The 17,358-nt window shown below is 48.2% G+C and overlaps 1 protein-coding gene across 2 annotated transcripts in view; it reads right to left on the reverse strand.

Moving 5' to 3' along the window:
* Window positions 1–4,492: 4,492 nt before the first annotated feature.
* Window positions 4,493–17,358, reverse strand: part of Uroc1 (urocanate hydratase 1) — a 32,223-nt gene continuing 19,357 nt past the window's right edge. The window contains exons 16-20 of one of the 2 annotated variants that reach the window (XM_036182666.1): window positions 14,060–14,158; window positions 10,003–10,102; window positions 8,711–8,792; window positions 6,277–6,376; window positions 4,493–4,666 (exon numbers count right to left, since the gene is read on the reverse strand). In XM_036182666.1, coding sequence (XP_036038559.1) covers window positions 4,526–4,666; window positions 6,277–6,376; window positions 8,711–8,792; window positions 10,003–10,102; window positions 14,060–14,158 — 522 coding nt within the window. In that variant the 3' untranslated portion in view covers window positions 4,493–4,525. The remainder of the gene's footprint in view (window positions 4,667–6,276; window positions 6,377–8,710; window positions 8,793–10,002; window positions 10,103–14,059; window positions 14,159–17,358) is intronic. The other variant, XM_036182665.1, reaches the window with a different exon arrangement.

Genomic DNA, 17,358 nt, shown 5'->3' on the forward strand with positions numbered 1-17,358 from the left:
GTTCATACAGTGGAATATTTTTGAACTATAACATAAAATATTGCAAATTTATCATGCCCAAATCTATGAAAATTTTATGAAAGATGTCTGATGATAATGTCGTGTATATGAAATGTCCGGAAGAGCTAAGTCTGTCAGACAGTAGATTAGTGGCCACTGGTGGCTACAGGGAGATGGGGTATTAGGACTAGCTTATAATAGTGATGACTTCTCTGCGGAGCAAAAAGTTTTGCATTAGAGGTGATGATTAAACAGCACTTCTAATATACAAAAACTACTAACAATAAACGTGACAGCAATGACTTATGTATGTTTCAGTTAAAAAATATTTAAAAGTCAACACAGAAATAGGAAGATTCCATTTGTTTGTATGGAAAGAACATTGCATATCTGTGAATATGCATACATACTCTGAAAAAAAAATTTCCAGAAAGATCCTTGCTGCCACTTCTGTGGTGAGGTGGGGAAAAGGGCTTTGAGTATACCCTAGGTTCCCTTTGGCACTATTGAGTTTATTGTTAATTAGGTGTGTGTGTGTGTGTGTGTGTGTGTGTGTGTGTGTGTGTGTGTGCGCGCGCGCATGCGCTATGGTATATGAGGGTCAGAGGACACGGCAGTCAGTTGAATCTTTCCATCATGTAGGTTCTGGGGGTTGAACTCAGGTCATCAGGCTTGGTAGAAGGTGCTTTTAAGCACTGATCTATCTCACTGGCCTTAGTTGATTATTTTAGATCACAAGCAAGTAGTTTAGAAATTAAATTCTAAATTAGAAATTATTTTTCTACTATGGAAAATGTTTTGATAGTTCCTTAAAAACGTAGAATTATCACTGGGCAGTGGTGGTGCACACCTTTGATCCCAGCACTCAGGAGGCAGAGGCAGGCGGATCTCTGTGAGTTTGAGGCCAGCCTGGTCTCCAAAGCGAGTTCCAGGAAAGGCACAAAGCTACACAGAGAAACCCTGTCTCGAAAAACCAAACAACAACAACCAAAACCAAAAACAAAACAAAACAAAACAAAACAAAAAAACAAAAAACAAAAAACAAAAACAAAAACAAACAAACAAAAAAACCATAGAATTATCATGTGATCCCGTGGTTAGGGTTCTAGGTGCAAAAGAGCTGAAAGCAGGGTCTCAGGTAGACACAAGCACACCTGTGTCCACAGCAACGTTCGCAGCAGCCCATAAATCCTTTAGCGGCTGAATGGCTAAGCAAATGTGGTCCACTCTGCAGTGCGGTCTTACTCGGCATGGAAGGGCATTCTGCTACATACTGCCACGTGGATGGACCCTAGGACAGGACACTGGGTGAGTGAGCCAGTCACAGAAGGGCACACACTATGTGAGTCTCCATCTGTGAGGCCTCTGGAGTACACAATACATAGCAGGGAGGGGACAGTGTCAGCTTGGGGTGATGACAAGCTCTTAGACCTGGGTGGTGGAGACTGCTGCATTGCATCATGGAATGCTTCAGATCACTGTGTTGCAGCCTGGAAAGTGGTTGGGATGCTAAACTTTGTTGTGTTTAATACAGAAAAAAGAAGATGTATTGGAAAGCAGTGGCTAGCATGTGGACGCTATTCTATGTTCTCTGCTGTTTCAAGAGTGTCTCAGTAGCTTTCAAGACATCTGTTATGGGGTGGATTCAGCCTCCTGGGTTTGCAAGGACGCATCTTGCCGATCCTGCACTGCTCACTCTCCTCTGGTTTCTCTAACCCTCCAGACCTGGTTTTCTTCTACCTTCTGCTGGACTGTCTCTGAGGAACACTTTCTGCTAGCCCTTCCAGGTTGGGGTGCTCAAAGTCCTGGCCCCAGAAAGGGTCAGAGAAGCTACCGTGGTTTTCAGGCAGAGGTATGATACGCTGTTGTTGCACTTTGCAAGGATCTCCCCAGGAGTACAATTAGGCCGAGAATGGAGGCAGGGAACCTGGTGAGGAATCTGAGCAAAGCTGGCCTCACAGGCAACAGAGGAGGCCAGCCAGAACAGGGCCCACTGCACACCGCTGAGCCCTGACTATCTTCCATACTACTGTGTTGGTAGGCACATTTCAGTATCTCATCACAAGATGGTGGCTTGTTGTTTTTGATTGCTATCATATGTATTTCTCTGTTCAGCTAAATTTTACTTTATTTTAGTGTGTGTATATATACTAGTGTGTGTGTGTGTGTGTGTGTGTGTGTGTGTGTGTGTACACTAAGTATATGTTCTACCACTGAGCCTCCCCCAATGTCTTATAAGGATTGCATTTTTATAAATAAACATGTTCCTGGCTTTTAGGGGAAAAAAAAACAAAACAGAATAGCCCCAGCCTATAATTATAATCTCATTATGTTTCAGTTACTCTTATGTGAACTAGAACTAAATTTACTTTCAATGAATTAAAATGTCAAAATTTACAGTTCAGTTTCCTGGTCACATTAACTGCGTCCGAATGCTGGATATGCCACGTGAGGTATCCATTCTATCAGAAGACAAGGGCTGGCCGCTTGTGGTGACTGTTGCCTGCTGTACCCTTCACAGTGCAGGAAAGTTCCTCTACAGGGAAGGGCTGGGGCTCCACATGACAACAGCACACACGGTATGGGTGTGGAGGGGGCCAGCCTGCCTGATTCCCTGCTGTGATACTACATAGAGAATAAAGGAAAACCAAGGGTACCTCTCAACAGGGATCCAGGCATCATGGCTGTGCAGGGCATATTTGGAAACTGAGGCTGAGAGGCTCGGGCCCCTCACTGAAGGATGTCTGGCTCCACACTTACTTTTTGATTTAGGAAAATTTTTATTTTATGCAAGAAACACAGACCAAGAGACCAGAAAGCAAGTGTTGACCTTGGCCATGGCTGTCTTATTCAGAGGGGGTGTTAGGAAGAGGTGGAACTTGAGCGGCAGAGCTAGTGGGAGGTCTTTAGGTTATTGGGAACAGGCTCTTGAGGGATTGTAGGGCTTGGGTCCAAACTTCCCTTCTTTGCTTCCTGACTCATAGTGTAAGCATTTTGTTCTGCCATGTGCCCCCTGCCGTTGCCATTTGGCACTGTGGCCAGAAGCCCAAAGCAATGTAACTTCTTGATCTTTGGTGTGGACCTCCAGAACTGTCAGCCAAAAAAAAAAAACAAAAAACAAAAAACAAAAAACAAAAAAACCCACTCTTCTCTTTGTATGTTAATTGCCTTGCATATTCGATTATGGTAATATCATAATAAAACATCCTTTTGTGTTTGTATCAGACAATTACATTTTCCTAAGGCTCGGTGTCTCCTTAAGTCTAAATAAGTCTCCTTAATTCTAAATAAGACCATTGGTTGCTCATAACAGTGAATTAGGACTATCCACACCCAAATCTCTCAGTCCTGCTCCCACAGCAGGGCATCATGGTCTATCCTGGATAGGGGTTTGCTGGAGGACCCTCATGTCTTTCCTGTGGCACTCTAGGGAAGACAAAGGGTTCCTCTTGTCTGGTCCTATGTCAGTATGAGCCAAACATAGCAGATATTTCCACAGCAGCACAACTTCTCTGGAGCCAGGCCAGTGGTCTCAGGGGTCTTTCTTTCTCTTCCTTTTCTCTCATCCACCTTTAGGTTTTCCCTTTAGCCCTGGCTCAGCATAGGGAACAAGACTATGGTACACCCACAGAAGGAGAGCTGGTCTGGGGAAGATTGAAGAGAGGGCACAGGGCAACAGCGTGGTGGGAGGGGGGCCCTGAAGCTGGGGGTTGGGAGGTAGGAGGTACTATAAATTAGTAGCAACTTTAGAGGAAGGCCCAAGGAAGCACAGCTACCCAATTCTCTTTGCCAGGGCCCCTGCTCCAGAGGCAAGTCTGGTGTAGATCTGGTGGTTGATCTGGGAAGGGTGCAAGATCCCAGCTTTAGGCCAATGCAACTCCTGCAGGATTCCAGTTCCCAAACAGACACCCAGGGACTTCAGGAAGTGGTTGGTTCTGTTTTTCAGGTTCACACAGCTGACCTGCAAAGTGTCTTCTCTCCACGTGTCCCAGCACCCGGCCGTTTTGCCTCAGACAGTGTGCTATCCACTCCTGCTAGCCCAGTTTATGCCATGTACTCGCCTCTCCTTTATTCTTTATTTCCTGTCTCTCTCCTCCCCGTACTCCTCAGCATCAGGGACCTGGTGTGGGCACTTTGTGTACCCATCCCCGGTTCTCTGAGGAACTGGAAGTGGTGGCACAGACAAGGAATGGGAGGATAGCTAGGAAAGCAGTGTGGGGATAGTGGTGGACAGGAAACTGAACATCACTTTGAGAAGGTCACAGAATCCTGGGAGGCTGATGCCAGCTTGGCCATCTAAGCTGGGACCCACTCTACTGCAGTCTTAAGGACCTGCCCATAAACAGGATGTGTCCTACAGTCATCACAATCCATTGGTCAAAGCTTCCTCCTTGTCGGCCTCTGTGGCTCACCTTGTGGGACATTAGGAGAGCTATGTACGGGTGCAGTGCGCGGGGGGGGGGGGGGGGTGATCTGAGGGGGGCAGGCAGTGGGAAGGAGGAGGTCAGGTGGACCCTGGCTCTTCTCAGGGCCGCAGGGCCTGCTGTAGCATGCGTTCATCTACCACCTCGTGGGGAAGTGTCACCACCAGGCCACTGTTCTCCTTCATTGTCTGGCAGATGATCTCATAGGCCTTGGGGTTTCCAGACCAGCAGCGCCGTGCCACCTGCAGAAGCCGAGCAGACAGCACTGGTATCAGCATCACTGGGCTCTCCACATGGCATCCTGGCTCCCAAACTCCATATCCTCTTCTACTTGGGGATTTCAGAGCCTCCTTTGTATCTGCCAGGCTTAGAATCCCTGCTCTCTTACCTGGAACATGTAACTGACTTACCCTCTTTCAATCTGAAACCAGTTATTATTCTACCCAGTGCTATCCCCGCCTCTACAAATGACCTGGCATTGATAGAGGGCACTCCCTGGACAGAACAAGCTCATCCCCTAGCATCCATCCTTTCCCACTTCAGAATCTTCATCATCAGCGATGCGATCCCTCCCCAGCCTGCTTCCTCTCTTATACCTGGTCTGTCCTAGGTGGTGACCATGGCACCTCCCCATCTAGCTGCCACCCACCATCTCCAAGCCACCCCTGGCCTATATCCACACCACTGATAGTGAGGTCTTCTGGAAGGAAACTCCATCTTGGCTCACTGTAACTCCTAGTGCCAGGATGTAGCTCCCCTCCACTCCCTAGCCCCTACCCCTTGTTGAAGTGCTGAAGTTTAGTGGTTCCTGATGAGTGGTCCTACCAGAGGAACCTCCCCATCTCTGCCTCTGGGTACAACCTCAGTCATCCAGAGCTACTGTCTTCACTCTGGTCCTTTGCTCTGTAATCCATCTTTGGTTTGCTCACACCCTATATACCTTTCCTTATCATTACCTGACCTCTGACCTCAGGTCGACCCTTGTGGGCTACCTGTGATATGGTTTGGGAGAGGAATCTGCCCCCTTTCACCTCCAGGATGCTGCGTTACTGCAAAGATGGGTCATAGCTGCAGGACAAAAGGCCCATCTAGATTCTGAAATATGCTCTTTGGCTGCCTTCAAAGGTGGCAGTGAGGGCTGGTGTAGCTGGGGAATAGCACCCGCCTGACATGGGCAAAGGCCACCCAGACAGCAAAAAGGAACAACAACGCAAAGCAGGGAAAGATGAGGCTTTAAAGGGAGATCATGAGGCCAAGGCACAGCAAAATGACAGAGGCCAACATGCCTGAGGCCCTGGGTTCCACCCCAACCCCCAAAGAATAAGGTCTCAATAGGGGGTGCTTCAGGAGGAAGGGCTGAGCCTGACAGGGTCTAGCTGCATTTACAGAGGCTAGACTTCAGAGTGAGATCAGAGACAAGAAGACCCAAAGGAAAGTATGGAAATAGTTGGGAAGGGGTGGTGAAAAGGGAACCCTGGGGCCTGGAGAGATGGCTCAGCAGTTAAGAGCACTGGCTGCTCTTTCAGAGGAGGACCTAGTTCAGTTCCCAGCACCCACATGGGGGCTCACAACCATCAGTATCTCCAATTCCAAGGGCCCTGATGCCTTACTTCTGACCTCTCAGGGTACCAGGCACACACAGAGTGTGTATCCATGCTGGCAAAACACTCTTACACATAAAATCAAATAAAAATAAATAAATCTTTAAAAAAAGAGGGAGCCAGAAAGGGCTAGAAAGGCAGTAGAGGCCCTTACTGGGAAGGGCTAGAACTGTAGCCCAGACTTACAACCTGGAGGCAGAGCCATGGAGGAGGGGAGACAGGGAGAAGCTGAGGAGTTCCAGGGGACTTACACCATTGGAGACATCCCAGCTGAGCATCATCCTGGCTTTCTGTTCAGCCTGTGCAGACCCATCTAGCACAAGGCCAAATCCCCCATTGATCACCTCGCCCCTGCAAGAGACAAAGAAGTTCCCATCTCACTCCCTGTATTGACTTTCTTGGAGCAGGCTATGTGCAAGGCTTCAGGCATTGGCTTGAGAAGATATCAGCATTTGGGGAGCGAGGAGTTGTCACACATGGTCAGCAGCACAGAGTGGCAACATCCTGGCTTCTCAGCCAGTTATGCTTCTGAGCTGGTCTTGTCCACTTCATGTAAACCTCCAAGACCTTCTCTGTATCACCCTCTGTGTGATGCCTGCTTACCTACCAGAATGGGAAGCAGTCTTTCTCATTGTACCCAGGGTTTTGTACATGCTAGATGAGTACTCTGTTACTCAGCTACACCCTGGTCTGGGACATACTCTGAGAAGGGAGGGAGGTTGCTGAAGTGGCCATGAAGAGTGAATGGGCACACCGGAAGGCTGGCTGGAAGCTGCCATGCCCATGTGGGCTGCTAGTTGCCCAGATGCATTGACTGCCTGGAGGCTGCCCAAGTGGACTCACCTGGTCTCTGAAATGATTCTGTGACACATAAAGTCTACCCCCTTGCAATCCTTTCCTATAGAAATAGCCCAGAGAAGTCTTTGCTAAGGTACAATCTCTCCCAGTCAGTGACTTGGCCAAATGGCCCTGTCCTGCAGACACAGCCTGGAGCACATGGGGCTGAAGCCAGCTGGTGCTCTCACTAAGCATAGCCAGTGGACACACAAACACAAAAGCAGTCATCAAGCAGACCCTCCAAAAGAGGGACTGTGGAGTACGCTAAAATGGAGTGTACCCGTGCACACAGCTGTGAGTGACGACCTTGCACAGAGGTCTCTTTCCCCAGGGCACCGGTAGACAGTCCAGGAAGTGAAGAAGTAAGTCAAGGAGCCAGAGGACAAACAGCTCAGAAACATATTCCTGTCAAATGAGGAAGACACTAAAGCCACAGAACAGGGTGTGGCTTGTCCTTGGAGAAGCAACAGCGTGAGCCAGGTTCCTCAACCCTTTCTGCAGCAATAATGCTAGAACCCAGGGCTTCCCACATCCCCCTACTGAATCCCTAGCCTGCCTGCTGCTTTTGTCAAACTTCAGTCTTTTTTACAGTCACAGTTGTCCCCTCCCAGGCACCCCATACCCAGGGAACTCTTGTCTTGTTCTTCTCCAGCCAGGACACGTACTATGGTCACATTTTCCACTAATTAAAGCCACCTGACAGGGCTGCAGCTTGGAATGCCAGCCTTGGTGGGCATGAGGCCAAGCCAGTCAGCTGAATGCTCTGGGAAGCCGGTTAATGGAAGGATTTGGCTCAACAAGACAGAGGCTTGCCGGGATCCAGCCCATACTGGCTCAGAGGTCTTCTCCCTCTCTGAGACCATAGTGCCCTTAGCTGCTCAGAGCAGCCAGGGCTCCAGCTTTGGCCTTCTCTTGGGATCCCAGATAGGAAACTCCCCAGCAGAGGCAAACTTCATCTGTAAAGCCTATGTTCTGTCTGTCTGGTTCTGTGAGGGGGAAGATTGAAGGGGTCAGCAAAGGTTGCTGGATATTCCATGTGTAATGAATCTGCGTGAATTACTCTTAGCCACAGAGGAATGCCCAATGCCAGTCAGAATGAAACCCTATAGTTGGATCTTAAATGTTCCCTTGAGGGATGTAGTGGAAATTTTAATGAGTGAGGCCTCATGGGAGGTCTTCAGATCACTGAGGAAGTGCCCTTGCAGGATCATAAGGGATCCTGGTTTCTTCTTATGTTCCCTGTCATGAATGAATGGTTCTGTCCCCATCCCTAGAGGCTCCTGTCATGCTGTGCTGCCTAAAAAGAGTGTGACCAACTGACTATGGACTGCATCCTGTGATGCTGGGAACCAGATAGGCCTTTCCTCTGCACAAGCTAGAGGAACAGAAGGACGACTAATTAGAGGCCATCATAGAGGCCTTAATGACCCTGCCCTGGTGCTGACTGGGAAGTGTGAACATAGCTGTGAGCTGAGGAGAGTGGGGAGCCTAGAACCTGCTGTCCTGGCAACCATGAGCTCCATTCTTTCAAGTGAGATTGTTATGGTGGGAATGGGAATGTGGAAGCCAACATGGCTGTTGCTCATGCTGGCCTTTGTGTCTTATATGATAGGTATGGACCAAACTGCTGGAATTGCTTTATGGAAGTGTCCTGTCTGTTCCTCCGTCCTCCACACCCCAACATACTGACCCCCTGGCTCCCAGTTCACATGAGGAATGCATTTGCATAATAGAACAAATGGCCAGGGATCTAAGTCCAAGAACCTCGGGCCCCTGGACCTGTCCCTGTCCCAAGAGGTTCCCACATCTCCACATGAGTGCACAACCTGCTCTCTGATGTCTTCTTACCAGCCTACACCCCCTCCATTGTGAAGTGCAACCCAGGTGGCACCACGACAGGCATCTCCCACGAAGTTCTGCACGGCCATGTCTGCAGAAACAGGGGAAGCATGATCTATCATTCCCAGGGGGTCTGAGGGCCAGACAGACTCATGCTGCTTCTTGGTACTGAAGAACACTATGGCAGTGGGGAAGTGGGGGACAGAGAGGGAGGTCTAGAAACAGAGGAAGTAAGGGAAACTGACAAAGCCCAGTTATGCCTATTAGCCTTCCCTACAGCCACATCCTCTGGCACTGAATGTGCATTCATGCCTAGGGTAGGGATTGCAGATGAAAGATGCTTCTTGCCTCCACCAGAGAAGTGAGGTCCCCAAGTTGGCCGCTGGACAGGTATTTGAGAGGTGATCACCTCTGTACACTGGGTGTGCTGTCCCTTTAAATACTGTTAGCCCTCCTCCAAGTAGTACTTTTGCTTCAGATAAGACTTTCCAGAGAAACCCAGAAGTCATTTTTTCTTTTAGATGACTTAGAGAAAATTTTTGCTTATTATCACACTCCTCTACCCAGGAGGCATTTGTGTCATATATATATATTGGAAGGGGCATGAGCTCCATCTGAGCATGCTAAGTTGTGAGGTGTCTTCCTATAGGAACATGTATGTGTTTTCCCAATTAAGAGCCTCTGGCTTCCTTTGTTGGGGGAGGTTGCTTTGGCTGTGGTGCCAGGCTTCTCCATTGGCTACAAGTATTTAGTCAGTCCTCACTACTTCAGGCCCAGCTTTGGCTCTCCTTAGATGTTTTGCTGCACCAGGGCAGAGCTCATCATTACAGGACAGCCATCTACCCAACAAACTATGGAAGCAGGCACCCATGGGGAAGCAGAGCCCAGCTGGTTTTCTTCTAAGCCACTGACATGTTGAGGGACAGGTAGGAGTAGGTCTGTGACTGTTGCCACTTCGCCACCCTGGAGGCATAAGGCTGCGGCTTCCTCTTTAGCTCTTTATCCACCTCCATCTCCCCCACCCCCAGTTCTCACAGAGATCAGAGAACCTAGGCTTTCCCTGGTGCAGGTTGAGAAAGAGGAGGAGGAGGAGGAGGAAGAAAGCCTTCAGCCCAGAATCTGGAAGACAGGGAATCTACTTCCTCCCTTTGAGATGAGGTTTCTCTGTGTTACCCAGGCTGCTTCTAATTCTTAAGCTCAAGCTCCCAGCCCCACTCAGCTGCCAGAGGTGCTGGGACTATGGATGTGCATCTCCTTAGGCAGCTAATATTAAGTGACAACAATCCTTTCGTTTTCCTCACCTGCGCAGAAGGCAGAACCGTCATAAATATTAGAAGTCTCCCTAAAGGGGCTGTCAGTGCCACTCACGTCATGGTGATCACGGCTCAGGACCACTGGTGCCTGCCGGGGACAGGGAAGGGTACATCAGTCAGTGGTATTTACCAGGCTTGCTGGCATGAAGCAGAGGATGAAAGTGGGGCTACTCCAAGTACCATTTGGATTCTTCCCCCTTGAAAATAGACCCACTCTTAGGAATAATAGGATAAAAGGGTAGATTATTGCATCAATTTTTAAACTAAAAAGCAATTACTTGTCTAAAATACTTTACATTGGTATGGATTTTTGTATATTGATACAAATTTAAAGTTATGTTTGTTATAACATACTGTATATATGTTTCTACTTTTGTTTAAGGTATTATACCTATGCAGCTCATTAAAAAAATGTAATGTAAAGTTCTAGTCCTTGAAAGCTATTATTATAAACTATTTAGGATAGTTAAGAAATGCAGGTTAGTAGTCATGACTTGTAGTCATGTTAGGTATGTTTTCAAGGTCAAACAGAGATATATTTTAGGTAGATAGGTAGTCTTCCAACACTTCAGAGATCTACAGAATATGACATTTAAGATGTTTTAATAACATTGGGCATTGAAGAACCTTTATATGGAATTTGCTTTCATTTGTGGCAAAGTTTGCCACTGGGTAAAAAACTGCCCTTGCCTCTACTGCTGACAGTATAACTGTCCAAATTGGACAAGCAAGAAACAAAAAAAGATGACTTCCAAACTTTGCCAAGACAAGGTAGGGCAGTCCTTCAAAATTCCTGCTTCATGGAAAAGTTGGTCAAATATTCTAGGTCTGTAGGTGGAAGATAGATGCCCCAACATTGCAGAGGAACACTGGGTGACTGTCCAGGAAGTCAGATGTCTTTATCATTTCTATAGTTTTGCAAGTTGTTTGCTCTGTACTTCCTATTTACTCAGGTAATATTTCATCCTTCTCTGGTCTCTGATGGGAGTTGAAGGCTAGATAGCTATATTTTTTACAGTTTTCCTTGTTACCAAATTCAAAAAGAAACTTACAAAAGAGATGTAAAGTTTATAAAGATTGAGAAACATAGAAGCTTAAGTTGCTTATCTAAGAAAAAATTTTAAGGTCCAAAATGATTATTTTAGGTTGGTAATACAAGTTATGATAGAAAGTAGTTTAAGTATAACACTTTGTACTCACCAAGATAGGATAGATAATTAAATACTTTCTCCAAAGTTGTCAAATACAAATGGATTGGACATTGTGAATGTAAGTTTTACCTGATAATTGTTCTTATTGTATATAGTTTTACTGTGTTAAAATCAAAATCTTTCATTTTTATTTAGACAAAAAGGGGGAAATGTTGTGGGATAATGTTTTTGTATATTGTGAAGATGTGTCTCTGCCAAGGCACCTTCTGATTGGTTTAACAAAGAGCTATTGGTTGAACAGCCAATAGCTAGGTGGGAGAGGATAGGTGGGACTTGTGGGCAAAGACAGAAACTCTGGGAAGAATCTGAGAGGCATGGGATTTGCCAGCCAGACATAGAGGAAATGGGATGCATGGTACAGAGCAGAGGTAACAAGCCACATGGCAGAATATAGATTAATATAAATGGGTTAATTCAAGTTTTAAGAGTTAGTTGGGAACAAGCCTAAGCTAAGACCAAGCTTTTGTAATTAATAAGAAATGTCTCCATGTCATTTTTTTGGGAGCTGGTGGTCCAAAGAAAGTCCTGCTAGACAATCTAGCAAGAAGCACCCTGAAGCTGCTAGTGGGCTCTTGTGTATCAGGTATCATTGGTGTGATACACTAGCACAAGAGCATAGGTCTTCACCAAAACGCTACACAGACAGCATGCCTGCTAACATGCTCACTTCATAGGTAAGGCAACAGAGGCAAGGAAGGGCTATAAGGGACTTGGCCTACACCGAAGATCTTGAAAGTTGGTGAGCTGGGGTGTAAACCTATACATGCTATATAAAGTCTGGGCTCCATGCTTGGAAGTTTGATTCTTGAGCCTTTGCAGTGAGGGAAGACAGCTTTAGGTGTGGTTAGGCACAAGTAGGAAGTGCCCCCTAGTGACCTGGGAAGCAAGGATAAGGACAAATTTCCTCTTGTGATCTTAAGCAGGCCACCTCCCTTCCCTAGGCCTTGGTTATCTGGACTAGGTAATTTCTGGGGCCCTTTTTGTGTTGCCAGTGTCTGTGAGGACAAAGACCACACGGTGAAGTCAGTCACACATGTGCCAATAGTGCTCCTGCTAGTCTAAAGATTTCAGGACCCCTGGGGACCCAGTATGCACAGTGAGTAGCTTTCCTGCCTCTACCCATGTGGTGGAGTGCCACTAACCCTGGAGGTGCAGCAGGTGTGGCTGAGGGCAGGTGGGCTCAGGTCATTCATGCTGTGACTAGCAGTCCCATCATCAAAGTAAGCTTTTCCCAGAGCCATATGAGGTCAGAGGGGGAAAAAGTGGGTAGAGGGGACTCTGTGCTAGCAAGATGGCACCAGAGGAGATGTGAGCACCTGCATTGTCAAGTATGGTCCTTGGTTCCCACAGCCCATGGGGATTGCCACGTGGCTCCAATGAGGTAATGCCGTTCCTAGCCCTGGCCCAGGCATCTTCCTCCAAGTGTACATGAAGGAAGTACAGCTAACCTTCTCAACTGTCCACAGTGGTTCTCGGAATTTCAGAGGCTTGCCAAATATGATGCAACCTGCTGGGAGGCTTGAGGACTCCATGGCACTGCAGAACCCACGCCCCCCCCCCCCCCAGCTGCTCTTGTCTTTCTTGAGCAGGCCATGCTGTGCCTATGACTTCATCTCTGCAGTGAAATTCTCTGGCCCCTCTGCTTATTCAGGGTTCAGTTAAATGCCTGAACTTCAGGAAGGTCTGTTGTGACCAACCATGGATCTCCACCTCACCACTTGGCTCATGTCTTCCCAGGGCTCATGGCACCTGTACACATCTCCTAACTGTTATGTAGGAGCTATGCAGTTACGTGTGTAGTAGTTATGTATGTAGGCGTTATATATCAGTCTCCCCTTCATTACACCAGCTCTGAAGCTGGGACCTTGTCCACCCTGCCCTCTGCTGTGTCCCAAGAAAGGCACCAGCACAGGAGAACTCTATCAAACATTATCCTATGAACTAAAGAGGGAGAGTGCTAGCTTGGATGCCAGCAGGGGCTTCTCAGCAGCCCTCATACAGTGGGATTCTGGGAAGCATCCCAAAGAGCTCAGGCTGTTGTTCTTGCTGCTGGTGCTACCCCGGGCTCTGACCCTGAAGCCTGGTCTGCAGGGATGGCCTTCCACACCTCACACCTTAGTTCACCCACCTCTGAGTGGTACTCCCAGTACTCCTGGCAGAGCAGTGCTACCAGGAACAGGGCACAAGTACCCAAAACAGGAAGGAAAGGAAAGCAATCGAACTTGGGGACATTTGCTACAGTTTGAACAAGATAACTCAGAAAAGATGTGTGACATTACTTTTGTGGACTGTAATTCATTGGATCCTCACACCTACACTGGACATTTCAGCATGCTATTCTTCCTACAGATTGAAAAACTCAAGGTCAGAGTGACCCGACTTGCCTAGGTCACAGCAAAAGAGACACCATCGGGACTTGTGTTTGAACAAGCCTGCTCAGTCTTCGTCTCTAGTTCCCCCGCCACAGTGACATATGATCAGGGTTGGGGCTCTGGGAGGACGTTAGGCCCTCCATGTTCTCCTTCCCTCCCCATTGACTCTCAAGCAGGGCCTGGCTCCCAGAGCAGCTCTTCCTTAGGCCCCTCTGCTTATCTGCCCTACAGAGTCCAAGGCCTCCAGGGAACCTCGTATCCCTACAGAGGAACTCGGCCAGGGGAGGGTGGAATCTCCCTGCTGCAAGGTTGGGGTGCTAATGGGAGCAGCTCTCAGATGGTTGGTGAGGTGGGGAGGGCAGACTGGCGTGGGAGCAGGAAGCCCCAGTTGGGAAGCCCCAAGCAGGGCCTGTGTGATAAGGTGTTTAAGAAGCCTCCCTGAAGCAACACAGGCTATGTCACCTTGATCTTCCCACTGGCGATGGCCTGGTTAATGGCCACAGCAATGGCCACACGTCCTTTCTGGTCTGAGTATAGGATCCTCGCCTGGGAGCCCACCACCTGCAGAGGAGAGAATGAGAAAACCCCTCAGCCAAAAGCAAGCATCTAAGAACTAGCAGTGTGGGAGAGATGTGAGTGATGCTACAGCCATGTTACCTGGCTGAGGTACCGTTAGCTACTACACTGGTGGGCCAATGCATGCCCACAAATGGACTTCTCATGAGGTCTGGGCCATCTCATTCCCTTCGATGTCTTTTTCCCTAGGATCCATCCCTGAAGGACCCTTCAGAGACTGACTGCATGTGAATCATGGACGTTTCCCTGCCTCTTTGAGCCTTTTCCACATAGTCACAGTACCACCAGTGTGAGACTTGATCAAGCCTAGCTGACTGAAAGTACTTTCCCCACCGTCTACAGCTGAGTCTCCAGGTAGATACTGCATTCTTGTTGTAAGCTTGATCACACAGATGAGGAGACTGAGGCCCAGACAGAAGGATAACCTCCCTATAGGTTGGTACTTACTTGGACCTTATGCTCTTGTGTTGCACCTCTGGAAGAGAATGCCAGTGAGCTTCCAGAAATGAAAATGAGTAATTTCTTAGCCCCATGGTACTTGCGATGGGTGCAGATAATTTTGGTGTGTGGACCAAATAGAGACTAATCCAAAATTCCCGGGGGTAGATGTCTGCATTAACATGAGTATGGTGTCATACAGGTGTCCAGTAGCTGAAGCTTGGACAGGCCAAATGTGGTCTATTCATGTGGTGGAATAGAGCCTGTACCTCCAGTTTCTGCCCCGGCAGATTCTACTAGCTACTGATCAAGAATGTTCAGGGAATCTGGGTATGATGGCACATATCTTTCATCCCAGCGCTCAGGAAGCAGAGGCAAGTCGATTTCTGTGAGTTTGAGGTTAGTCTGGGCTATATAGTGAGTTCCAGGGCAGGCAGGGCTACATAGAGTAAGACCTCATCTTTAAAAAAAGTTCAAGGAATGGGTTAGGGAATACTTTGGTGCATAAAATGTTTTTTATGAAAGTATGAGGACCAGAGTTCAGATCCCCAGCACCCACGGAAAAGCTAGACAGCCCACCTGTAATCTCAGTGCTCAGCAGGCTGAGACAGAATCCTTGGAGCAGCCTAGCTAGCTGGATAGCGAGTCCTGGGTTCAACAAGAGACCCTGCCTCCGTAAATAAAAAGAGGAGAGTGATCAAGGAAGATACTCAGTGTCAACCTCTGGCCTCAAACACAGACAGACGTGCACATGAATCAGCACACACATGTGCCCCACACGTGCAAACATGTATATATACATGCATATCACACATAAACACATGAAAGAAAAAAGAACATTTAGGAAAGAAAATCCACTTGTATTGAATGTACATGCGAATATTTCCCAAGTGACTCAATATTTAATGTTTACATTGCTTCTACCTTGTCTTAGGTCTAGCAAGTCATCCAGAAGCGACGTAAGGCATGTGGAGGGCCTGTGTCGGTTCTGTGCCAACACAAGGTCAAATGTACTAAGGATCTGAGTGGGCTGTGGCATCCACCGGGATGTGGAAGCCAACCCCCCACCTCAGATAGAGAGGGCAAACTGTAACATTCCAGCCTTGGGAAGACAGAGGATTCTGACTCATATTGCACAGAAAGACCTTGAGACATGCCAGCTGGAGCCAGCCAGTCGGGATAGACAAACACACTGCACTGCCCCGCGCTTATGGGGGTGGGGGGGGGGGGGGGTGGGGCCCTAGGGCACCCGGGGCTGGGGAGGGAGGGTAGTGTTTACTAGAGGCAGAGTTTCAGCTGGAAGATGAGAAAGTTCTAGAAATGGATGCCAAGGGCAGCCAGACAGCACCGAATGTGCTTCACACTCACTTAGAGCTGCACCCTGAAAATGTTTAAAAGGAGGATCGTGAGATTTATGCATATTTATGTGTATCTTGCTGCAATTTAAAAAATGTCTCCTTCCCAAATGTGGGTAGTGCCTGGGCTGAAAAAATTCACAGTTTCTCTAAAGAAGGTGCCGTGTGTCTGCCCCTCCTACCTGAGGATCTGGCCAGAACTGCAGAAAGTGGCAAGGACAGGCGACAGGGTCACTCATGTCTTCCTGAGCTCGGAGCTGGCCTGAGCAGCGGGGCCAGGATCCTCACTGTTTAGCAACGGCCCCACAGATGGCCTTAGGAACTACAGGGGCCTCCAGTCTTTTTTTTTTTTTAATCTCTAAGTGTGAATCAGTGCTGTGAGGTGTTCAGATTTCTTGGGAGAAATGAGGAAGAACGGATATAAAACGGCTTGTGGTAGTTAATCTTCACTGTGAATCTGACTGGATTTAGAATGGCCATGGAAACACATCTGTGGTACACTAGGAAAAGTTTTAGGAAAGGCTAACTGAAGAGGGGAGACCCCTAAGGTGGGCAGCACCATCTCCCAGGCTGGGCTCCATGACTGTGAAAAGCAGAAAGCAAGCTGAAGGCCAGTGTTCTTCTCCCTCGGCCTTCCGACTGTGGATACACTGTGACCAGCGGCCTCACACACCTGTCACTCGCCATACCTTTGCAGCTGGGGTGGACTGCTCCCTCAAACCACGCATAATAAACATTCTCTCCTTCAGTGGCTTCTCATCAGGTATTTGGTCACAGGACTGAGAAGAGCAGTGAACACAGGTACCAAGTTTCTCAAGAACGTCATATATAAGAAGAATCGCTGGCCTTCTAGAGAAAAGCATCTTGAAGTAGGGTGAGCAAGCGTTTGACCACTCCCACTCAAAGGTGGACAGCAGGCCCTGCTCACTGGTCCTGTGGCATGTGCCGCTGGCTTTGAACCTGCTCCTTGTAGCAGCCCCAGACAGCTGCATCTCTGCTGCCAGCTCTGCCTCTCCTCCCCCACCTCTCAGGATGGCTGTGTATTCTGTCTACTGCACTCCCTCTGACCTGTCCCCAGCCCCAGGGCCCCATAGAGACTGTGGCAGGCACATGGAGGTTTTAAGGGGGCACACATGCAAAATACGGCCCCAGGATGGGATGGGCTGAGATGGGGACAGTTCCCTCTTGGCCCTGAGACCTCTGGCCAGGGAGCTGCTGGCTAGCATAGTCATGTGTGGACCAAATGTTTATTCTTTATTTAATTTCCTCAGTCCTCCTGTCCACACTAACCAGGGCCTGCCTGGCAGCTTCCCTATCATCAGGCACCTTTTCTGACCAACCATCTGTCCCTCTGCTGGTGGCGTCGGTGTCCTTCACTGTGTACTCAGCTCT

The sequence above is a fragment of the Onychomys torridus genome, chromosome 3, assembly GCF_903995425.1.
Source record: "Onychomys torridus chromosome 3, mOncTor1.1, whole genome shotgun sequence".
Classification (NCBI taxonomy): domain Eukaryota; kingdom Metazoa; phylum Chordata; class Mammalia; order Rodentia; family Cricetidae; genus Onychomys; species Onychomys torridus.